General features: G+C 39.2%; 1 protein-coding gene across 3 annotated transcripts; it reads right to left on the reverse strand.

The window, feature by feature from the left end:
- Positions 1-607: 607 nt before the first annotated feature.
- Positions 608-23492, reverse strand: IFT46 (intraflagellar transport 46). Of its 3 annotated transcripts, XM_054592371.1 has the most exons (13): positions 23375-23492; positions 22585-22681; positions 19712-19791; positions 17646-17774; positions 12189-12322; positions 10212-10286; positions 9980-10073; positions 8867-8995; positions 7891-8012; positions 7475-7541; positions 3877-3937; positions 3493-3578; positions 608-3010 (listed from the first exon to the last, which is right to left on the reverse strand). In XM_054592371.1, the coding sequence occupies exons 3-13, from the start codon at positions 19754-19756 to the stop codon at positions 2915-2917; spliced, it is 1038 nt and encodes a 345-aa protein (XP_054448346.1). In that variant the 5' UTR covers positions 19757-19791; positions 22585-22681; positions 23375-23492; the 3' UTR covers positions 608-2914. The 3 variants fall into 3 exon arrangements, with proteins under 3 accessions (XP_054448346.1, XP_054448348.1, XP_054448347.1); XM_054592373.1 differs by lacking the exon at positions 17646-17774; XM_054592372.1 differs by lacking the exon at positions 23375-23492 and having other exon boundaries at positions 22585-23363.
- Positions 23493-25269: the final 1777 nt, after the last annotated feature.

Below are 25269 nucleotides of genomic sequence, written 5' to 3' on the forward strand. Positions count from 1 at the left end.
AGGTTTAGTCAGAGTAGGAAACTCATGAATCTTGTGTACAGCATGGTGAGCAGATTGGTTTTGCAGCTCACAGTGGGAATTATGGAAAATAAGGACTTGAGGGTAGGGAGACAGCAGCTCAGTGGAAAGTCTAAAAGGCCAAACTGAAATGTAATGATTATATCTTACATTTTGTGGCACTTAATTTTTTTTTAAATTGTTTAAATAAATTTGTCTACCTTAATGTTTTCACATATTTTTTACGCACAGGACAAGCCTAAGAATATAGTGTTTGTTAAAACTAATTCGTATCTAGATTGAGGCATAGAAGTTAACTGATTTTTTTCAGGGCCAAAAAACAAGTAGCCAAAAGAAGTAACTACAGATTGTTAAAGAAGAGAGAGGAGTTCATTATGAAAACAGTGTTTGAAGATGATCACTGGAGAGCTATGGTGGCTGTGCTGAAGTAGGGAGAAAGCCAAAAGGCCTATGCATTAAACCAGTAAATTAGGGAGGGAGTATGGTTGATCTTTATTATTTGCAGATTCCATATGCGAATTCATGTACTTGCTAACATTTATTTGTAATCCCAAAATCAATGTTTGCAGTGTTTTCATGATCATTTGCAAACACACTCAAAGCAGTGAAAATCAGGCTGAATAAAGCGATGCTGTGCCTTCTGGTTTCAGCTCTCACATTGTATAAACAAGTACCCTTTTCAAGGTCTATTTAATGCTATGATTTTGCTTATTGGCAGTGATTTTACTGTTTAAAATGGCTCCCAAACATAGTTCTGAGGTGCCTTATGGAGGAAGTGTTAGATAAGCTTCACCATGGCATGATTTATAGTGCTGGTGGCTGTGGATTCAATGTATCAGTGGCAGGTTGACGAAAATGATGTAACCAGAGGCGTCTAGGAACCTCACCTTGTATTTGCCCTAAGAGCAATGATTATAACTACTATGAATAACAAAAATCAATTTATTAGTGCTGAGTCTCACCTCTAGCCAAAGAAGTCAAACTGACTGTTTCTTAAAAATCTAATGGAGTAGGCAGAACAAGAGCAACTATCCATGCACTTTAAAAAAATCTGTTATGACTCTCATATATGTATTTAATGAATATGTATCAGAGAATTTATTCAATGATTTGGTGAGAAAACTAGTCAGATATTACCATTGGTTCAGAGAGCATTTAAATTGCTAAGTATTTATAAGCAATTAATAAAGAAATTCTAGTGTGAGATTGCTGAATTAGATACAAAATTTGTTAATGCTCTACAAGGTATTAAAATAAAATCACTGAAATTAAAAAAAAATCTAATGGATAATTTGAGTTCCTATCACATTTTGCTCCTCTTTTTTCCCTATGGGTTAAATGTGAGCATAAATGAAATCCATTTGAGGACAAAGCACCTGGTCCCAATATGGTGCCAAAGTAAGGACTAAGCTCAAATGTTCCTGCTCCGCAAATTCAAGCATAATGTGAACATCATAGTTGGTTTAAGAGTCTAAGAAATATTTACCTATGCTGACAGTGTAGCATTTTAATGTAATTTCTCCTCTAATCAATTCTTGCCCCACTTTCCCCTATTTCAGTACTTGGCTCCATTATCCATTCAGTTCCTCAAGCCCCAAGACCTGAGAGTCATCCTTGATTTCTTTCCTTTAATCCCCTACGTCCAATCTATCACCAAATTTGTTAGTTCTACTTCTACCGGTTATTAATCTGTTGTCTCTGATTAATCTGTTGTCCCCACACCCTCCCTTCTATACTCCGTTTTATGCTGCTAGATCGTCCAGATTTCCCTGCCAGCTGTTAATTATCTGCCAATGGGAGGCACTGGCAAGAAACCAGAACGCTGCAGAAAGGAAGCAGCAGCCATTGCTCTCAGCTGCTGTAGCAGTGGGGACAAGGTCCGCGCACCAGCTGTGCCTCCGTGTGGCACCTGCTCACCATTCAAGACCATTATAGCACCTCTTCTGCTTCTAGCACCTGCAGTGGATTCCACCCCTGTAGTCTTTCATTCCTTCAGCACCCTGCATTCTCCCTTTTGTTTTTTCAGCCCTTCCAATACTTTTGTAACCAATTTCCCATACCTAACACTCTTTGTTAGAAGTTAACTAGCATGGTTTCTGACTTCCTGACTGGAGCTTGGAGGATATAACCTCCAAAATATTTCCTGAATCTATCCATCTTTGCTACTACCACAATGCCCACTTTAGTCCAAGGCACAGTGATCTCTTACCTGTGTCACTGCAACAGCTAGGCTCCCTGAGATCACAACCAGGTAGGTCCAGAGCCAGACCGGTAGGTGCCTGTGAGGCGGGCAGCATTAACTGGTGAGGGACCCCCCGAAAAAAAAAAGTTATGGCAGAAAAATGATTCCCCTATACTGCCAATCCTGGAAGCTGGTGTTTGATTTCATTTCACAGAGTTGATGTGCTTAAACTGTTACTCACTTAATGCTTATTACTAGGCCAAGTTCCTTATCTCTGCCTTATGCTCTGTCTGCCTTTTCTCTTTCATATTATAGACCAGCAGGACAACCTGGAAAGATAAGAGCATTTTATTTGTAAAATCTTTGCCAACTAACTTAAAAATGAAAAAAATTAATTCTATCGCTATCTCGAAAAAAACAACTCAACTTTCCTCCTAACTGAGCATCCTGGGATCCCAGAAATTCCAATTCATCTAACTCAAATCCCCATAGTGGTAGAGATGCATCATTCCTATGGGAAGGAAATCTTGAGACAGGCAGAAGCCATTTAACGAATACGTGTAGTGCTTTCCGGCAGAGAAGGTAGTAAGACGGGCACTATCCCTGAGTCAAGCTGTGACACAGGCAGGGTGCCAGGTGGCTGATGACAATCTCTCTCCTCAACTGGGGCAGAAAAGTCAGCTCAGCCTTGAAACAAGTGACTGGGGAGGTATCTTAGCCGAAGGTTAGTGTCTCTGCATCTCCAGCTTGGGAGGTGGAGTTGGATAGAGGAGTGAATGCTTTCTTGCCTTCAGCTAGAGCTTTAAAATGCTGTAAGGAAAGAGGAGAGGAAATGTGAAGTATTTGGGTCATGCTGGTTGCTACATTTTTAGCAAGAACTAACCTCTTTACAACTTTAAGCTCCAATTTTTCCCAATTCTACTTTCAGAACAATTCCTTAGTGTTATCTTTGAAAAACAGCTAGAAATTTGCCCTACCTCCTACAGTAAGAAACCCCTTTTCCCCTTCCTTCCTGTTTCTATTCATTAGGCTACTTAACTGTCCTATATGAATGAGTGTCTTCCATAGATCCTTACCTAAGCTCACCTAAGGCACACATCCCCTCTACTTCCTTTCCTTTAAAAGCCCCACCCCTGACTGCTTTGCAGCTCTCTTAATTATGGAGAAGGGTAATGGTAACTCCAGGCTGAGACATCTTCCATTGTCAAAGGACACAATCACAGCTGCTCAGAATAGTGGAGACTGCAGCAATCCTCACTACAACTTAAGCCAATCTCTAACGCTAGACTTACCTGTGAGTTTTTGAATTCCGAGTAAAGGGAAAAGAGCAGGTGGAGAGACTGAATCCGACTCTTGTAGATAGGAATGTCTAGAATGGCTGAAATCAAGAACTCCCATGAGCAGAACCAAACAAAAATCTAGGACTTATGGGACGTTTCTGTTTAGGATAGCCAATCCCCTCTCAGGTGGGATGTGTTACCATGGCTTTGGGAGTTCAATACCCAGCAGGTAGTTGCATAAGCCCAACACCACCCTTCAGTGCTGCCAACCGCACAAGTAGCTTAGAGTGAAGGCTGTAACTAAGGATGCCATCTTCTCAGAGTAAATAATCCTTTTCAAAAGCTCACACTGGGTTTACCCAGAGATGGGGACAAGGAAGGGACGGAAGAACTTACCACAGATCATGTCAATGTACTCTGCCAGGCTGCAATCAATCTCTGCCGTGGGCAGGCTTACCTAAGAAGGGCAAGGGATGTACCAAAGTTTCTCTCTGAAGAAAAAAGAGCTCCTAGCAAAAGTTATACATATTATGGGCTAAATGGTGTTCCCTCAAAATCCATATGTTGAAGTCCTAACCCTCAGCACTTCAGAACACAACTGTATTTGAAGATACACTCTTAAAGGAGATAATTAAATTAAAATGAGGTCATTAGTTTGGACCCTAATTCAGTATGACTGGTATCCTTATAAGAAGAGGAAATTAAGACATGGCTACATACAGAGGGAAGACCATGTGAAGACACAGGGAGAAGATGGCAATGAGGAAGTTTCTGGGAAAAAAATCAGCTCTGCTGACAATTTGATCTCAGACTTCAAGCCTTCAGAAGTGTGAGAAAAATAAAATAAATTTCTGTTGTTTAAGCTACTCAGTCTGCGGTACTTTGTTATGGCAACCCTAGCAAATAATACAGCATGCTTTTTTATTCTCTGATCAGTGAAATGTAATTGGTCATATTCATTAACCATGAAAGTAGTAGAAGATCTAACAAAACTAAAAAATTTTATAAGTAAAATATACTGCCATGCTATCTTCCTGTGAAGATATTTGTGAAGAAGAAATCGGTACTAGTGTATGTCCAAATATTGATAATTACTTGGTGTTAAAAGGCTTAATGATTCTGCCCTGATCAGTGTCACTCAGTGGGTTGGGCGTTGTCCTGCAAAGGGAAAGGTCGCCAGTTTGATTCCAGGTCAGGGCACACGCCTGGGTTGAGGGTTCAGTTCTCAGTTGGGGCACGTTCAGGAGACAACGATTGGTGTTTCTCTCCCTCTCTTTTTCCCTCCCTTCCCTTCTCTCTGCAAAATAAATAAATAATTACTTTTAAAAAGGCCTAATGGTCCTTGGACATAAAAAACGGGACATATCTCAAGTAATAGGTTCTGGATCTAAACAACTTGATTGTAAGTTTAAAAACCATTAGCTTCTTAAAAAAAATTTGTTCTCTTTTTATAAAAGTCAGAGTATATATAGTTCTGCAATTTCCTTTTTTCACTTAACAACATGTCATTAATATTTCTCCATATCAGAGCAAAATAAGGTCAAATAATATTCCATTGTATAAGCACGCCACTGAATGTACTACAATCTATCTATTCAGTTCCCTCATTAGACATTTTCCCTCAGCTATAGCTTTAAAATGCTGTAAGGCAAAAAGAGATTGTTTTAAAATTCTTTGCTTTTAAAACAATTCCTCAATAAACATGCACAAAAACCCCCCCAAAAACCCTTCCTTTTCATAGAGCTTATATTTTAGTTGGGAGAAACAAAAAACAAAGTAAGTAAGGTACACAATATATTAGAACGTATGTGTTACAGAGAAAAAGCAGGAAAAGAGGGTGGGGAATATGGGGGAGGTGGTGTAACATTTTAAATATGATGGCCAGGAAAGACCTATCAATCTTATTTGCTTAGTTTTCTTTTCTTGACATGTAATAGCTCTTTGCTTGGATAGTAATGTTGTTACATATATATGTAATTTTTCTCAGTCTATTATTGTTTTAGCTTTGTTTACAGTAACTATCACATTTTCCCCATTACAATTTTTAAGTTTCTTATTATGCTAAGAAACATTGACTTATCCAAGCAGTATTAAATATTTCTCCCACTTTTTAAAATAGTGCTAGTATAGCTTTATTTTTACATTAACTGCTTAATTCATCTGGAATTCATGTATGCATATGGTTGGAACATAACCTAATTTTCTCAAATGGCTAGTCAGTTGTCACATCACAACTCAGTATATCTCCAATCATTTAAAATACTACCTTTCTGCCCTGGCTGGTGTGGCTCAGTTGACTGAGTGCTGGCCTGTGAATCAAGAGGTTACTGGTTCGATTCCCAGTCAGGGCACATGCCTGGGATGTGGGCCAGGTCTCTGGCTGGGGCCATGTGAGAAGCAACCTATCGATTTCTCTCTCATGCATTGTTGTTCCTCTTCCTCTCTTTCTCCCTCCCCTGCCTCTAAAAATAAGTAAATAAAATCTTTTAAAAAACCCAGAAACTTAAAAAAAAAATCACCTTTCTTACATGCCATGGGTTTGTTGTTGGATTCTTACGTGCGCTCATCTATTTCTATTCCTATGCCAGTGTTTTACTTACCATAGCTTTATAATATGTTTCTTTTCTTTTTTTATTATTAATTTGAGAGAGAGAGAATAAAACAAACAAATATTGATTTGTTGTTCTACCCATCTATGCATTCATTGGTTGATTTTTGTATGTGTCTTGACCAGGGATGGAACTCACAACCTTGGTATATGGGGACAAAGCTCTACTGAACTGAGCTTCCTGGCCAGGGCTATAATGTGTTTCTAATGTCTGATGGGGTAAATCCTCTATTATTTTTTTTTTTTAGAAGATTTTATTTATTTATTTTCAGAGAGGGAGAAGGGAGGGAGAAAGAAAGGGAGAGAAACATCAATGTGTGGTTGCCTCTCACACATCCCCAACTGGGGACCTGGCCTGCAACCCAGGCATGTGCCCTGACTGGGAATTGAACTGGTGATCCTTTGGTTTGCAGGCCAGCACTCAATCCCCTGAGCCACACCAGCCAGAACCATTATTTTTTCCTAAAATTTCCATGATTAGTTTTAGTCTTAAAAATTTATTCTCTCAGATAAACTTCATTACCAATTTTCATTTTCTAAAACAATCCCTTTAAAATCCTCATTGAAAGGAATTCCACTTACAGAGTAAACTGGAGAGGACTGACAGCGCTATGAGATTGAATCCTCCTGCCTAGGAACATAGCTTGACTCTTTATTCATTCAAATCTGTGTCCACCTTTCATTAAAGTTTTATAATTTGTTTTCAAAAAAAATCTTACCAATTCTTACTGAATTTATTCCTGTATTTTTTAAATTTGGGGTAATTATGAAAAGGACATCAGCTTCTTAGAATAGCATAAGTAACTCTGTGGAAAAAGGTAGAGTCTAAAGTAATAATGCAGGAAGCATATATACATGTTCACCAAAAGGTATATTACAATGTTCACAGAAATATTATCGTAATATTGTAGTAATATTATATTTGTGATAACTCAAACCTGTAGACTACCCAAGTGGCTACCATAGAATAGATAAACTGTCACATATTCAAACAATATTATACAGTATTGAGAAAAATGTACAATAATAATGTATAGAACAATATGGGTGAATCTCCATATGAATGAATAATATAGATGAGCAAAATAAGTATGACACAGAAGAGTTCAATTACATTTAGATAAAATACAAAATAGGCAAACATAACCTACACTATTACAAATCAGGACAGTGGTTATGTTGGGACGTGGGAGTAATGTCGTTTTTTGATCTAATCTGCTGATTTACACTGAGGTGTTCAGATGGTGAAAACTAATAAACACATACATTTCTAATTGTGTACTATACATCAACTAATAAGTTAATAATGGTAATATAAGAAGAGAGAAAACACTGGGCCCTAGAGCAAATGCCATACTTTCATAGCTCCTGCTACGTTCTACTCACCTTGCCCAAAAGCTCTTCAAACTCTGGGGACCATTCCTGCATCAGTGTGTCAATATCAGGCATGGGCCTAAAGGTACAGAGGCAAATATCAACAAGAAAAATGGACAAGTGATATTAGCAACCTCTGGATCAGGATATTTAGGATGAAAGCAGGTTCTGAATCTGGCACATTGGGATTTCAAGTGAACACAGACTGGGCAAATCAAACTTACCCAGGGCCTGGAGTCTGGAGGAGCTGGCTAAGTACTAATACCAGATAAGTCACAACTTATGTCTGCAATCTCAGTCAGGATCCCTGTGACCTCGGGCTGATCAACAATGTCCCCAGGCTTTGGGCCCTCTTTTCAGAAGCAGTGGGTTCACAGGTGGTGAAAGTTACTATGGGTTATAGTGGTGAAGAATGTGGTATTTCTTACCTAGTATAGTGTACAGTTGCAGGGGGTTTAGAACGATGTAACTCAGAGATGCTCTCAATCCAAGTGTCAATGGCTTTGGGATTCTTTTCTGCATCTTCCAGGCTCTTTACTTTCATGTGTTGCTAGAAAAACAAGAGGAAGGCTGACTGATGGCACTGAAATGGCCCTGCTGCTTTTGCAGAGTGACTCACCAAGTGCTGCTATTTCACATACAAAATAGCTAATGAAAAAGGAGCAGCCACATAGAGACTATAGAAAACCTTGATAAAATTTTCTAGCACCATAGGAAAGGAGCAGATCATTAAGAAAGGACTGACCATAATAAGGTACCATTTCACACCTATTGGGATGGCTAAAATAAAAGACAGTAAGAAGTGCTGATGAAGATGTGGAGAAACTGAAACTCTCATTCATTACTGGTAGGAGTGTAAAATGGTTCAGTCACTTTGGAAAACAGTTTAACAGTTCCTCAAAACACTCAACAGTTACCATATGACCCAGTAATCCCACTCCTACATATATATCCAAGAGAAATAACAATACATGTCCACACAAAAACATGTACATATTCATGGCAGACTAAGAGTGGAAACTGGTGTATGGATAAACAAAATGTGGTATGTTCATATAATGGAATATTATACAACCATTAAAAAATGAAGTAGTTACCAAGGTCTAGGAGGAGGAGGGAATGAGGAGTGACCAATAATGGGTAGAGGATTTCTTTTTGGAAATATAAAAAAAAAATTCATAAATGAGGATGAATATTTTTAGTATATTCACTGAATTGTGTGATTTAAAAGGGTGAATTTTATGGTAGGTAAGTTATATCTCAGTAAAACTGTTAGGTAAAAGATAGGGCTGTCCCAAAGTCACAGCCATCCCTGTTAGTAGGAAGTTAGTCAACTACATAAACGCCACCAAGGCCTGTACTCCAGCTTCTCCAGCTGGGGCCTGCACTAAGCCAATGTCTTACTGTGATGTTGTGCTGCTTAGAGTTCTCTGTTAACCAGAGGGAGAGCACTGTAGGGTCTGACTGCTTTGTAGAAGGCTCGTCTAATACTAAGAGGCCAAGGTTGTCAGGCTTTCCATCAGGACGTGGAACCTGGTTAGGAGAAAGGTGAGAAAACAGAAAAAATCATGAGAGGAACATAAAAAACGCCACACACCTTGATTCCAACAAACTGAAGAGGAAGAACTCTTCTGGTTCATCACTATTACTAGTATTAAAGAGCATGCCTGGCCCTGGTGGGGTGGCTCAGTTGGTTGGAGCATCATCCCATACACCAAAAGGTTGTGAGTTCTAACCCAGGTCAGAGCACATACTTAGGTTGTGGGTTTGATCCCCAGTTAGGGTGCATATGGGAGGCAGCTGATCAATGTTTCTTTCTCTCTCTCCCCCTCTTATTCTCTCTCTAAAATCCATAAACATATCCTCAGGTGAGGATTTTTTAAAAAGAAAAAAAGCATGCCTATATAACATGTTGTACTATAATCCTATCTAGAAAAACATGCATGATCTATATAGGACCTTAAATATAAAGCTGAAGTCATGGATAATTAGGTGACAAATATATGACAAACTTTTAACATATAATGAGATGATCAAGTATTACCTAATAGCAATGAATAAAATATGGAGTAGAGCCCTAGCTGGTGTGGCTCAGTGTATTGAGCACCAGCCTGCAAACCAAAGGGTTCCCAGTTCAATTCCCAGTGTAAGGCACATGCCTGGGTTGCAGGCCAGGCCCCCAGCCAGGAGCACACAAAATGCAACTACACATTGATGTTTCTCTCCCTTTCTCCGTCTCTTCCCCTTTCTAAAAATAAATAAATAAAATTTTTAAAATTAAAAAAAAAAATATCAAGTAGATAGCAAGGTTAGGAACGCTAATGAGAAAAAATACAATAAATAATGTGAAGAAACTTTAAAAAATTAAATTAAAATTTTAAAAAAGAACACTAATGAAATGAATAATATGTTTCAACATAGCCAATGCTTGGCTATGAAAATTAGTGGAACTGGTAGAGTAATAGAGGGGTCAAAAGAAACATCTATGGTCTCATTTTTAGGATGTTCTGACTGTACCTTTAAGAATGCATCAATATCCCCAACAGCTGGGATAAAATCAGGTATGAAAGGCTTCAGTTTGTGGTCCAGGTCAATCAACTGAGGTGTATACCTAAGAGATATTGCCAAGAAGAAGATGGAAACAGAGAAACTTACTTTACAATTCAGGTATAAAAATATAAGTAGAATGACCTTGTTTCAGACTAAAGGTAGGGCCTGAAGGGTTACGGGAAGAAGTCCTAATACTTACCTACTTATATATTGGAAGAGTTCCTTAACTTCAGGAGAAACTGGCAAATGCTCATAATCTGCAGGATCGTAGGCTCTGTGGAAAGAAAAATAAGATTCAGGGAAGCCAGAGAAGAGCAGTTGTTGCTGAACCCTGGTTCAGCCCTGTGTTACTGCAGTTGCAGGGCACATGACTCTGAACCCAGTTTCTGCTCCACATCTGCCTTTCTTGGGTGCAAGGCAACTTGCAAGGCAACTTTAAAATTCATTAAAATTACTTCTCAGTTATCTCTGACAGTAAAGAAGGACAGAGCTGCAGAAAATCTAAAACATAATTAAAAAAAATTTTAGACTATAGCATAAGTTGCTTTCCCTTTTTTTTGAATGAAAGGGGTAAAAGAAAAGATGGAATGAAATTGTAATTTCTGGCATGAAAATAGTTTGCCCCAAGAAAAAAATAAAGTTTTACAAAGATATTTCTCACAGTGTTATTCATAAAAGTAAAAAATTAGAAACAAATAAAATAGCCAACATTTGAGTAATGGTTAAGTATGTTTCAGTTAAGTATTACAGTTACTAAAAAATACTTGTATTGACACATGAAATGTATATGGTAAAAAAATACAACATATTAATTATAATTAAGTAAAATGTAATAAACATTGACGAAATATATGTGACTTTGGAAGTTATAATAAGGTGAATCTGGCAAGAGTTGCTTAATAAAAAATTAAGTAGATTAATGACTTAAGGTTTACATTTCCCTGATTATAATTTATGAGCATGACGTAAATTGGGAAGCGTGAAAAACCAGTCTGGTATTAACTTGCCTCATTTACTTAGTGTCTACATGCAAGTGGATAACTCAAAGGTAACTATTTTTATTTTTATTCAACTAACTTAATAATTTATGCATGCACAGGATACAAAATAAAAGGTACAAAATGTGTACAATGAAAAGTTATGTCTCCCTTGCCACCAAGTTCCCCTCCCATAAGTAATCACTATTTTTAGTTTCTTACTGTATCCTTCACTTCAGATAGTCTATGTAATATTTGCTTTATACACGTGGTAGCAAAACATAAACACTTCTATACATTTAAAAAATTTAACAGCATCTCTTAGAGATTGTTCTTTACCAGTGAAAATAGTGCTGCCTCATTCTTTTCAATGGCTAGATAGAATTCTACTGATTGGTTACATCATCATTTATTTAACCAGTAATTATATTTTATTACTTTTTAAAAGATTTTATTTATTTATTCTTAGAGAGAGAGGAAGGAAGGGAGAAAGGGAAATATCAATGTATGGCTGCCTCTCTTGTGCCCCCTACTGGGGATCCGGCCCATAACCCATGCATGTGCCTGACTGGGAATTGAACCAGTGACCATTTTGTTTACAGACTAGCACTCAATCCACTGAGACACACCAGCCAGAGCCCAGTAATTATATTTTAAATGGATGGGCCTTAGAATCCATTTTGATTAAAACCTACAGGGGAAGATCATAACTAATCTAACACCAGAGTTTGGAACAGGGTGAGAGGTTTTTAACTTAAGCATCATTTAGGAACATTTTACCTCAGTGTTGGGATAAGTATTCTCTGCCTGCCCAAAAAGAATCTGAACTTAGGGTTTTCTGCTCCTATGCATGTATGTTTTCCTTGCTAAATAGAAATGCTTTGGTATGTACATACATTTATTTTCTTTTTCCCAAAATGTGAACTCCCCGAGTCAGTGACAATCTTTTAGATTTACTCAGCAAATCCTCATGAACCCTGAGCCCACAAATGTTTCAAATAGTGCAAAATGACATCATGGGACTCAAAGAGGTGGTGGAGCCAGAAAAGAATGAAAACTCATTATGGTGGGTTTTTGAGACATGTGATAGTCCTAAATAGTGATCAAAAGAGATGCTGGAATTTCACTTTTAACTGATATCCTCCTACTCCGTGTTTTGAAGAGGGTGTTTTCCTTCTTGACAAGGGTGGTTTCCTCACCCTTCCAGAGGGGCACCATGCTCTTCATCATCTTCTTCATCGGAATCGGTTTCAGATGAGTCGTCATCATCATCGTCGTCGTCATTTTCACTAAAGCCCTGTTGAGGTGTCAGCTGAGAGGTCTTCTTCTTCTCCTGAAATAGGGCAGGATAGGCAAAGAAAGGCCCATATAATGAAAAATTTAGCGTACCTACGCCCAGTTCCCTCCTAGGACTCTAACCAATACCCTCCCACCTGGCACGACATCACTAGAGAGAAAGTAGCACTCTCTGGAAGGACCTCGAGAACCATCTCCTGCTCCTGCTCATGGGAAACTGGGTCCCCATTTCTATAACCATATTCTATTTCCCTGCTTGAGATTTGACTATAAATTTTATCCAATATATATCTATTTTACCAATTACTAAGGAGATTCTAAGACCTCTGCATGAACTATACAGTAGGTTCAACTCTAAAACTTCAGCACTTTTGGAGAAAGACAATTCTAAATTGTTATTTTGGAAGGAAACAGGGAAAGATGAAGCGCGGAAGACAAACTTTAGGGAATCTTAATACTCACAAAAGTCACAGAGAGGAAATCTAATATTTAATTTGCAAGATTGCCCAGAGTAAGCTGCTTGTAACTATCAAAAGAAGAAAGTTGAGGCTTCAGGTCAAGATGCTGACATAGGTAGACATGGCTTACCTCATTGCACAACCACATCAAAATTACAACTAAAATGTAGAACAACCATCACTCAGAACCATCAAATATCAAGTTGAATGGAAGTCTGCAACTATGGAATTAAAAAAATCACATCTATTGAGACTAGTAGGAGGGGAGGATACGTGGAACAGGCTGATCCCACACCCACCTGTGGTGGATAAAAATTCGGGAGGGATATTTTGGGAGTGAAGAGTACCAGCCCCACATCAGGCCCCACAGCCCAGGGTTCTAGTGCCAGGAAGATAAGTCCCCACAACTTCTGACTGCAAAAACCAGCGAGGATTGAGTTGGTGGAAGAAACTTCTGGAGTCTCAAGAAGTTCCTCTTAAAGAACCCACACATGGACTTACTTAGACTCACTACTTAATGAGCTCCAGCACCTGGGTAGTGACTTGAAAGGTACCAGTGGCAAATGGGGAGGAAGTAAAGTGTCTGGCATCAAGGTGAGAGCTGGAGGACAGCCTTCTCCCAGACAGAAAGGCAAGCAGAGGCCATTGTCCCTGCTTGTTATCCTCCCTGCACAGAGCCACAGAGCCCATGGTCTGACACCATACCTGAGACTCCATCAACCTAGCTAACACTTTTTGCCCCACCCTGGAGATCCCCAGACACTACGCCCCACTCAAATTTATGTGCCCACCCAAGCTGCTTGTCTATATGAATGGCTGGTCTTGACTCATGCTTCACAACATCCTAAATTCTCTCGAACAAGCAACAGCCACCTCGGTGAGCCCCCAGCCCCTGTACCTCTTGCTAAGTGGCCCCAGGCCCAGCACTAGGAGCAGGCAGCCTAGATTCATAGCTTGGCTTTGCTTGGGAATCTCCAAGCCCAGCACAAGTAGCAGCCATCTCAGATTGCTTTATAGCTCAGGCAGGGTACTCCGGGAAAAAACACAGGTGGGGCTGTCGTTGGCCTGCACCACCTGGGAAATCCCAAGGCTAGCCTAACCAGTGGACAGCTACAGACCACTGTGGAGCACCACCACCTTGCCCCTGCACAGCTGATCCTCCATGGAGGGTGGAGGTTGGGGGTCATTGGTCACAGCCAGCCCTTTCAACTGACTGGCCTAGGTAAATCACTCCCATTGACCTGCCATCAGCAATCAAGGCCCAGCTATAAGAGTAGGGTGTACTCAGCCCACACAAAGGACACACCTCGAGTACACAACTTGGGTGACAGGGGAGGCTGTACCACTGAACCCTATAGGACACCTACTATATTAGGCCATACTACCAAGACAGGGAGCCATAGTTGCTCTACCTAATACATAGAAAAAAAATGCAGGGAGGATGCCAAAAGGAAGAGACGAAGAAACATGGCCCAAATGAAAGAGCAGATCAAAATCCAGATTTTGCAGCAATTTTGAGAAAGAACAAAATAGGAGGGATCACAATACCTGACATCAAACTGTAATACAAGGCCACTGTAATCAAACAGTCTGGTACTGGCATAAGAACAGACACATAGATCAATGGAATGGAATAGAGAGCCCAGAAATAAACCCATGTCTCTACGGTCAATTCATATTCAACAAAGGGGGCAGAAGCATAAAATGGAGTAGAAATAGCCTCTTCAACAAATGGTGTTGGGAGAGCTGGACAGCTACATGCAAAAAAATGAAATTTGACCACCAATTTACACCATACACAAAAATAAACTCAAGATGGATAAAAGACTTAAATGTAAATCGTGACACCATAAAAGTCATAGAGGAGAACATAGGCAGGAAACTCTCAGATACCCCACGCAGCAATATTTTCACCGATATGTCCCCTAGAGCAAGGGACATAAAGGAAAGAATAAACAAATGGAACTTCATCAAAATAAGAAGCTTGTGCATGGCTAAGGAAAACACCAGCAAAATGAAAAGGGAACAAACTGTATGGGAAAATATATTTGCCAATGATACATCAGACAGGGCTTTGGTCTCCAAAATACATGAAGAACTCACATGACTCCACTCCAGGAAGACAAAGAATCCAATTAAAAAATGGGCAAAGAACCTGAGCAGACACTCCTCCAAGGAGGACATACACAGGGCCCAGAGATATAGGAAAGGATGTTCAGCATCACCAGCCATCAGAGAGATGCAAATTAAAACCACAATGAGATACCACTTCACACTGGTCAGAATGGCCATCATAAACAAATCAACAAACAATGGGTGCTGGTGAGGCTGTAGAGAAAAGGGGACCCTAGTCCACTGTTGGTGGGAGTGCAGACTGGTGCAGCCACTCTGGAAAACAGTTTGGAACTTCCTCAAAAAGCTAACAATGGAACTGCCTTTTGACCCAGCAATTCCACTGCTGGGATTATACCCTAAGAATCCCAAAACACCAATTCAAAAGAACCAATGCACCCCAATGTTCATAGCAGCACAATTTACAATAGCCAAGTGCTGGCAGCAACCTAAGTGCCCATCAATAAATGATTGGATCAAAAAACTATGGTACATTTACACAATGGAATACTATGCAGCAGAAAGAAAGAAAAGCTACTACCTTTCCCAACAGCATGGTTGCAACTGGAGAGCATTATGCTAAGTGAAATAAGCCAGAGGTTGAAAGACAAATACCATATGATCTCACCTATAAGTGGAATGTAATCAACAAAACAAACAAGCAAGAATAATATAACCAGCAACAATGAAACAAAAACAAACCAACAGTAACGGGGTGGTGGGGGGTGTAATGGGGAAATGAAGGGGAAGGGTCAAGGAATATGTATGAAGGACCCATGGAGAAAGCCAAAGTGGGGAAGGACTGAGGGTGGGAGGTGGGGGTGGGTGGGGCAGGGAAAGTTGTGGCTGCAAAATGGAGACAAATGTATTTGAACAATAAAAAATAAAAAATAAAGAAATAATTAAAAATAAAAAACAAAGAAATACATAATTTCATATAATACAATAAATAATAAAACACTATTAATGTTATAGCTTGATTGGGTCTGACAGAAGTAACACCTGCTTGAGTGTGGTTGGTAGGGTAATAATATGGGTATAATAATTTACAGTTTTAACTTGAATGTTTCACCTAAAACATCACATGGTGTGCTTGAGTATGATATTGTTATTTTAAGAATTATATGCTTATGATTTTGTAATAAAAGATTTTCTAATAAAGGGAGAAAAAAATCCAGATAAAGAGCTACACGAAATGGAGATAAACAATTGGTCAGATGCAGAGTTCAAAACACTGGTTATAAGGATGCTGAAGGAACTTAGTGAGGACCTCAGAGGCAAAAAAAGACCCAGTCAGAAGCAAAGGATACACTAATTGAAATAAAGAACAAATTACAGTGAACAAGAGTAGATGAAACCAAGAATCAAAACAATGATTTGGAACATAAGGAAGAAAAAACAACCAATCAGAACAAGAAGAAAAAAGAATTCAAAAAAATGAAGATAGTTACTGTAAACAACCTCTAGAACAACTTTAAGCATTCCAACATTCGTATCATGGGGTGCCAGAAGAAGAAGGGAAAGAGCAAGAAACTGGAAATCTATTTGAAAAAACAATGAAAGAAAACCTCATTAATCTGGTGAAGGAAATAGACATACAAGTCCAGGAAGCACAGAGAGTCCCAAACAAGATGAATGCTGAGAGGCCCACTCTAAGACACATCATAATTAAAATGCCAAAATTTAAAGATAAAGACAGAATTTTAAAAGCAGCAAGAGAAAAGTAGTTAGTACAGGGGAATTACCATAAGACTGTCAGCTGATTTCTCAAAAGAAACTTTGCAGGCTAGAAGGGATTGGAAAGAAATATTCAAATTGATGAATAGCAGAGACACACAGCCAAGATTGTGCTGCCCAGCAAAGCTATCATTTAGAATGGAAAAGCAGATAAAGAGCTTCCCAGACAAGAGAAAACTAAAGAAGTTCATCATCACCAAACCATTATTATATGAAATGTTAAAGGGACTCATATAAGAAAAAGATCAAAACTATGAGCAGGAAAATGGCAATAAATACATATCTATCAACAATGAATCTAGAAAAACATACTAAGCAAACAAGAGAAACAGAGACAGAATCATATGGTGAGCATTTTGATGGATGCCAGATGAGGGGGGGGGTGGGAAATGGGTGAAGAGATGAGGGGATTAAGAAGTACAAATAAGTAGTTACAGAATAACCATGGGGATGTAAAGTACAGTATAGAAAATGGAGTAGCGAAAGAACTTACACACATGACCCATGGACATGAACAATGGTGTGGGGACTGCCTGAGAGAGTGGGGTTGCTGGGTGAGAAGGGAAAAGGGGGAAAAATTGGGACAGCTGTAATAGCATAATCACTGAAATATAATTTTTTAAAAAAGGGTCCATCATCAACCCCCTGCTTGAGTTCTTTTTCTTTTTAAAGAAATCTTTTTCCTAAAATTTCTTATAGAGAGAAAGAGGAAGAGAGGCAGTGGGTTGCAGCGGGGGGGCAGGCGGAGAGACACACACATCAATTTGCTCTTCTATTTATTTATGCATTCCTTGATTGATTCTCGTATGTGCCCTGACCAGGAATCAAACCCTCGGTGTATCAGGACAACACTCTAATGGAGCTACTCAGTCAGGGCCCTCTGCCTGAATTCTGATCAGCAGTTCCAGGGACTATGACTTTTCTATTTCCATTCTCTTTAGTGGGTACCTAACCAATCCCTATTTCCCTTCCCTTCCCCCATAAGTTAAATGCAAAGACTATACATTGTTCCTCAAGATAAGAGACTCTTCTGTTATTGGCATGGCAACCTACCTTTCTGAGCTTCTGGTTCTCTATGTACCATCCCACCCTCTCAAGTCCGTGAGCAGGGGTCTGATGGCACTTGGGACTTGCAGGGGCAGTTGGGATGGGGTCCGTGTCTTTGCCTCTGTAGCCTGGAACCTGTGGAATGCCCTCACTTAGGACCTTAAGGATGACCAGTTGGCCCTCTTTAAAAGTAGGTTTGGAAGCTTGGTTTCTATATGCTATATGGCTTATACTGAGGTTAATATATATTTTAGTTTTTAAATTATTTAAAATTTCTTGTAGGATAAAGCAGCCATTGGAACACAAAATTGTGACACATAGGACAACAAAATTGCATTTGGTCACATTTCTCTCTAAGTGTAACACAGATTTATTATACGTAGATAAAATGTATATTTTTTAGATGATTTTATTTATTTATTTTTAGAGAGAGGGGGAGGGGGGATAGAGGAAAAGAAACATCAATGTGTGAAATAAACATAGATCAGTTGCCTCTTGCATGCTCCCACCTAGGGACCCAGCCTGCAACCCAGGCATGTGCCCTGATTGGGAATTGAACTGGCGACGTTTCAGTTCACAGGCGGGTGCTCAATCCATTGAGCCATACCAGCCAAGGCTATAAAAATATATTTTAAATAATCTATAGTATGTGTGACAGATGACACACAGTTGCAGAATTTATTCAGTGACGAAAACTTATTGGTATACAATTGATAAAAATTTCCTATTGTGTTCTTCCTTAATACAAAATCTGCCAAAATTATACTTGGTTACATGGGAAGCAATTTGGCAAAGGAAGCTTTTTAAGAATACTGATTGTCGATTTAAAGATTATTCAGAAATTGATCCTTTCTGCAGACTCTGGGTGCATACTAAATTGGAAACATAAACGAGCCTTGAATATTGACCACACCATGAGGAAGATTAGAAAAATTTAGGCTGAATATATGAAATTAGGAAGCTAATTTAGGAAAATTATTCCCTTTCGTCTGCTTCCTCAAAGTTGTGCTTTGCAAAATCCCTGATCTATGGCAGAGGACTTTAAAACATTTTTTTAAAATTTATTGATTTGAGAGAGAGAGAGAGAGAAACACTGATTTGTTGTTTCACTTATCTATGCATTCATTGGTTGATTCTTATATGTGCCCCACCGGTGACAGAATCCACAGCCTTGGCATATGAGAACATACCCCAACCGAGCTACCTGGCCAGGGCTAAAGGGGACTTTATACACCAGGAACAAATGCTTAAAAAATTACTTTGTGCATAAGATGTTAAAACAGCACACTAGTCACAAAGTGGTGCTACCTTAAAATGTTACCTTTTAGGCTTTCTATGAAATCAGCCTATAATACTAGAGCTTTCCGCATCGCTTCAAATATTCTTCTTCACTAGAGGTTTAAATGCTCCTGTACTTAAAGCACAACTAAAATATAACCATTGGATCATGTGCTCAGGTGGAACACAATGGTTGTTAAACAGAGCACATGTGCAACTTTTAGAGCTGTAGGCATCTTTCTGTCTTTCAGAAACAGGGTGATTAGGTTCATAGAATAACAGTAAAGTGACACTTGGGTTAAGACTTCAAATTAAAGTCTCTTTCACAAAATACTGGCAGAATTACAAGTTGTTGACAATAAACAAATGCCTAAAACAATAATTCCAAACTTGCTTTATTAAGAGAATTATTTGGAGTGCTTGCTAAAAATATAAATTCCCAGGCTTTTACCTTTAAGACTCTGATTCCACAGTTCTGAATGGGGAGTTGGAATCTGTATTTCAAAAATTAAGTGCCCCCAATTGATTCTTATGATGAGTAAAGTTTGCAGAACACTGGCCTGCATTACATGAAATTCCTTACCAAAAAGTCAGCTGTAATAGCAGTCTTTATTCCTAAAGAAGAATAGAAATTTTAAGGCTCTTTCTTCCTGATTGTCCTCCAAGAGCTCAAAGGTACCCAACCACTGGAGGTGAATATTCAAGAAATATTTACTACTGAACTGGTGTCATCTCTAACTACTAAAAAAAAATCAAAGCAGAAATTCCACAAGAAGCTATGGGTTATACCACACCTTGTTATCTTCCTCTTCATACTCATCACTGCTGTTATCAGCCATAGTCTTGTTAGGAGGATGGGCAGAATGAGGAAGTCCTTAGAAGAAAAGTTTTCCCTTTAGGTTATTGTTAAAATGATTTTTAAAGACAAATATTTTTAGTTTATAATATATTATAATCTGACCATTTTATGGAACACAGTTTATTTGAACATCTACCTAAAGGATAGGAGACTAAACTCTGGTCATGGCTCTGTCAATTCAATTCAACATATATTACTAAACACTACTGTGCTTAAGGCATTGGGTTGGACATTATACTAAACTGATTATTTGCTGTCACATAAATAGTATAAAATCTGCCCTTAGTTTGCACATTGGTAAAATGAGGTTAGTAATTAGTAAAGTGAAAAGAGACAGAATACTGGGTTTGAAGGACAACTCTATCACTTAGATAAAATGACTTAACTTCTCTGAGTCTCAGTATTCCCATCTCTAAATGAGGTCAATAATACTCTTCACTCAAAACTGTTGTAAAAATCAAATGAAAAAATCTTGCATGAAAGAAAGTGACCCAGCTCATGTCAAATTACAGTCACAAATATAAACCTGAATCAGTGCCCATAGAGCAATAAAAATATTCTGAACAATTAACCCAAAATACTCACAAATAGATGTAAAATGTTAACTGGCATAATTTCTAAATCAAATAAGTGCCAATTAAACACCATTTTCCAATCTACTAAACTGCCCAAAATAAAAATAAACTATCATGTCCACAGCTGGCAAGATTAAAAATAGAGTCCTATCAAAAACCTGGGTTTCTAGGTGTGGGTGGGGGTGTGTGTGTGTGTGTGTGTGTGTGTGTGTGTGTGTACACACACATACCCACAAGATTAAAAGCATTGATTCAAACAGAAACTTGTACACCAATATTCACGGCAGCATATTCTTAACAGCCAAAAGATGTAAATAATTCAAGTGTCCAACAAAAGATGAATGGATAAACAAATATGGCTGTATAGAGAAAAGACTATTATTAAGCCATAAAAAAAGGAAATTCTAACACATGCTACAGCATGGATGAACCTTGAAAACATTAGGTTAAGTGAAATAAGCCATACTGTGAAAGGACAAATATTGTATGATTCCACTTATGGGGTAGCTACAATAGGCGAATTCATAGAGACAAAGTAGCTGGGAAGTATAGAGGGATGGGGAGTTATTATTTAATGGGTATTTTTCATACCCATTCTGTTCAGGATGATGAAAAAGTTCTAGAAATAAATAGTACAGATAGTTACACAACAATATGAAATTTATTTAATGCCATTGGATTGTATACTTCATAATTTTTAAAGATTTTATTTATTTATTTTCCAAGACAAGGGATGGGAGGGAGAAAGAGAAGGAGAGATACATCAATGTGAGAGTAGAATCATTGATCAGTTGCCTCTGTATGTGCCCCAGCCAAGACCAAACCTGCAACCCAGGCATGTACTCTGACCAGCAATCACACTGGTGATCTTTTGCTTTGCGGGAGGATGCCCAACAGAGCCACACCAGTCAGGGCTAAAATGGTAAATTTTATGTTAGGTATATTTACCACGACAAACAACCAACCTTGAATGTCATCCTTGGTTCCTAACTCAAGAGCCAAATCTAATCCATCAGCAAGTCTTAGTGATTTTTCTTCTATTCCCAACTTCCTCACCCATCCAAGCCACTATCACCTCAATTCAGCCATTGCAACAGTCCAACTGATTTCCTAGGTTCACCTTTCAATCCATTCCACATATAACAGCAGCACTGCCTCTAAAGCTCTGCTTCTGCCTCCCTCTGCCTATCTCCCACTTGCCTCCTCTGATATCAATCCCTCCTACCATATTCTGGTCTCTTTCAAATCCTCGCACTACTTCAAGTTCTTTCTGGCATCAGGGCCTTTTCACATTTCACTTGCTCTTCTGTTTTTCTGGCCTACTTTTCCTTGATGTCTGGATCTGTCCCATCTTTCAGTCTTAACAGCGCCTTAGATCATCCCTGGTTACCCCAACAGCGGGTTGAGCACCAGCCTGCAAACCAAAAGTTTGCTGGTTCAATTCCCAGTCAGGGCACATGCCTGGGCTGTGGGCCAGGTTGCCAATTGGGCGTGGACAAAAGGCAACCAATTGTTTTTCTCCCTCTTTCTCCCTCTCTTTCCCTCTCTCTAGAAAATAAAATCTTTGAAAAAACCCCCCAGTAAATCCCTCTGCTCACCATTATCAAACATCACAACATCAAACTCTGCCTCTATCAATGCATTTACCACATTTGCAATTATGTTTGTTTATTCATTTGTCATCTGTCTCCTATGATTACAAACATCAGGAGGACAGGATCAATGTGCAGCGCCAATCTTAAGGCTGACACACAGTACACATTCCGAAAATGCATAGTTGAATAAATGATGGCGTAAAATCCTCTTAAAATATTCCATTGAGATTTTTATTGGGATTGTAGGTTAAGGGCAGGTATTGACGCATCTTTGAAAGTAACAAAAACCGCTTTAATCGGTTAAAAAAAAAAATCACACCCCTCCCCCCCAACCCCGCCCCTCCCCCCCAACCCCGCCCCGCCGCGCCGCACCCTCCCCTCACCCTCCCGCAGATTGTGAACAGAGCAGTATCGTGAAGTGAATGGTGTTTGGGAACACTAATCAGATTGAAAGAGCCCAGAAACCTGGGTGGATGTCTTTTCTTCCCCTTAACTAGGTAGAAAACAGAAACAATGGCATGTGAAATAACGACTCTGAAAGCGAACATTTGCTATTACAAAATAAGAATTTCTTGGAAAACAATCACGAATCCCTCCTGCTTTGTTCTGAGGGCTATTTTTATTCTTTTCTCTTTTACCTCTGTATCTTGGGGTTGGAGTATAAATACTTGCAACCTCTTCGGAGTCGTTAATCTCTAGGCGCTCATCATATGTCTGGTTTTCAACAATTTTGGTCTAAGCAAAAGGAAACATGATTACATAGCTCATATTATGGGACATTAAGCATTCTGTGGAGAGGTGCGATTCCAAAACAGCATTGGTCCTCCTCCTTACCCAATTCACCCCCGTTCAAACTTTCCTTAAGGCTTCTTGGTCTTACGGCAAGCTGTTAAGTCAATCTGCTGCAGCCCATATATAGGAACTGCTGACAGGCTGGCTGAGGAAGGGGAGAATCGAGGAGGGAAACAACAGCTAATTTCTGCACCAGCTCCCCAAAGCTGTTAAGATACACCCGCAGTGGGTGGCATAACAGTATTTATCTGCAGACGGCTGCTCTCTCCTCAGGTTTCCCCAGTTTTCCCAAGGCTGCCGAGGTTTCTCCGGGAAGGCTGTAGAGACTCTATAAAAGAGAGTTCTGCCTCTGGGGTCACTCCGTTTACCGGAAGTGAGGGGAAGCTCCAGTCTCTCAGTCCCATCCAATAATCCTGAAAGCAACACTGCCGTTTCCCACCCTCCATCCCTGTCTTGTAGGTCAGATGACGAAGAAAAAGCAGGATGATTGGTGGTGGCGTGAAGAAAGGAAAGAAGGAAGAGTTGTCATGGAGATGAGAAAAGATTGGGGAGCGACTGGAAGAAGGAGAGTGCTCTTAAATTCCTCTTGGGAGGGAACAAGGCAGTTCTCTTTCTGCTAGTATAAGTACATATTACCTGTAGCCCCTCTGACTCCGTCTCCTCTATATGCAAACAACCCCGGCCTACGGCTGGGGTCTCACTCCGGTCTCCGGCCCGGCCACTGCAGGGATTCTACTTGGAGGAACTGGCCTGTTGTCAGTCGCTAGGTAAAAATAAATAAATAAGTAAATCTTAAAAATCGCGGGACTTGCTTTCACTCTCGTGAGACCTTCTCCACTAGCGCGTCACCTGTCTTCCTGCGAAGGATGCAAGGATCAAAAGCTGCACGGAAAAAGCCTCTCTGGGCGATCAGGTCGCCTGTTTGTCTATGGTTTCAGGAAACGCATTAAATGCGTTTAATGCGCCTGTGGCGGCATCCAGCGGCCATGGATGGCAAAGCTGGGCGATGAATTTAGGTTCATATAGTTAGCTCTTCAGTCTGGAAATACTTTCAGCAAGTTCTTCCCTAGGCGAAGTACCATTGGTCATGCAGTTCCTCTAAATCAGTCTATTCAGAACCTAAGCAAAATCTCTACGGAATAGTCCCACAACTTTTTTTTTTTTTTTAGCATTTATATTGCATCATAGTCAACCTGCATGGTATTCCATGCGTGGGACATAGCTTACCCTAACAAATTATTCGTTATTTATCTGAGGTTCCAGTTTAATCAGATGTCTATTTTTATTTGCTAAAGAAGACTGAGGTTCTCTAGGGCAGGGTCTGTGTCTCATTAATTTTTAAGATCTTCATAGTATCAGTGCACTGCATAAATTAGGTGCTTTAAAAATACTGGGTGGATGTATGAAGGAATGAGTAAATAAAGTTGTAAGGAACAAGTATTTTAAAACTATGGACATAGTTACTTTTAGAAATCAGAGAGAGAGGAACAAAGAAAAGAGTGTTGGTAATTTCACCCTGAAAACCTGCCAAGGGAAAATGGCAAAGTGTCTTTTAAAAGGAAGATGAGATATGCATTTTTTTATACTCTTTTGGCTAAAAATGGACTGCAAACATTTTACATTTTTGGGTCATCTGTTATTGTTAATAATAATGAATATGTATTACCCTGACTCGTGTGGCTCAGTTGATTGGGCATCTTCCAGCAAAGGGAAAGGTCACTGGTTGGATTCCTGATCAGGGCATATGCTTGAGTTGTGGGTCCTGTCCGGTCAGTGGTAGGAGAGGCCACCAATCACATCGATGTTTCTCCCCCTTTCTTTCTCCCTTCCTCCCCCTCTCTCTAAAAATAAATAAAGTTAACAAAAATAATGGATATGCATTCTTAAGCACTTTCTATGTAGGAGCACTTAGATTACATAATCTTATTTATTAATATATTCTCTACTTCACAACTTGATGAGACCAATGTTGCTGCCAATTTACAGATTAGGTAATTGAGGCTTAGGGAGAATTAAAGGAACTTGCCTAAAGTCACTTAGCTAGTAAGTGCTGAAAGTGGGAGTCAAACACAGGCTAGTCTAATTCCCAACTATCTGCTTTTAACCATTATGATATACTGCCTCTAAGGTACTTCTAACAAAGCATGCTTGCAAGGGTGCTTTTCTTTTAATCTAATTCAGTAAATGTCATATTTCTAAAGAAGCTGTATCAGTTGGCCTTTGCGATCTTTGGTGGTCTACATTGAAGGCCCTGGAAGCCTTCATAATAAAATAATAATTTCAGGCACAATTTTTACTTTTTTTAAAATTAGGAACTTGTTTGTCCTTTTTAAAAAATGTATAATTTTTATAACAAAAGTAAACAATGCAGTTTGATACATGAGTATACCCTTTCGGACATGCAAAGTTTTAAAATATGGAAGCGTTGTAATACTTCTACTAGAAAGCCACTGGAAATTTGAAATGAGTAAGAGTGAGAATTACATACTGCAGTGCTTAAGGGTACAGGTTCTGAAGTTGAGCATCCTTTG

The sequence above is a fragment of the Pteronotus mesoamericanus genome, unplaced genomic scaffold (genome assembly GCF_021234165.1).
Source record: "Pteronotus mesoamericanus isolate MK-2021 breed Mesoamerican mustached bat unplaced genomic scaffold, CSHL_Meso_final scaffold_36, whole genome shotgun sequence".
Classification (NCBI taxonomy): Eukaryota; Metazoa; Chordata; class Mammalia; order Chiroptera; family Mormoopidae; genus Pteronotus; species Pteronotus mesoamericanus.

What these genes read in the sequence shown, in the direction of transcription:
- IFT46 (XM_054592371.1), bottom strand. Translation starts at nt 19,756, where the DNA reads ATGGCTGATAACAGCAGTGATGAGTATGAAGAGGAAGATAACAAG. An exon ending in ATGAAGAGGAAGATAACAAG is followed by an intron (nt 17,775 to 19,711) that starts GTGTGGTATAAC and finishes GGCATTCCACAG; the next exon opens with GTTCCAGGCTACAGAGGCAA. An exon ending in CATGGTGCCCCTCTGGAAGG is followed by an intron (nt 10,287 to 12,188) that starts GTGAGGAAACCA and finishes TTCTTTCCACAG; the next exon opens with AGCCTACGATCCTGCAGATT.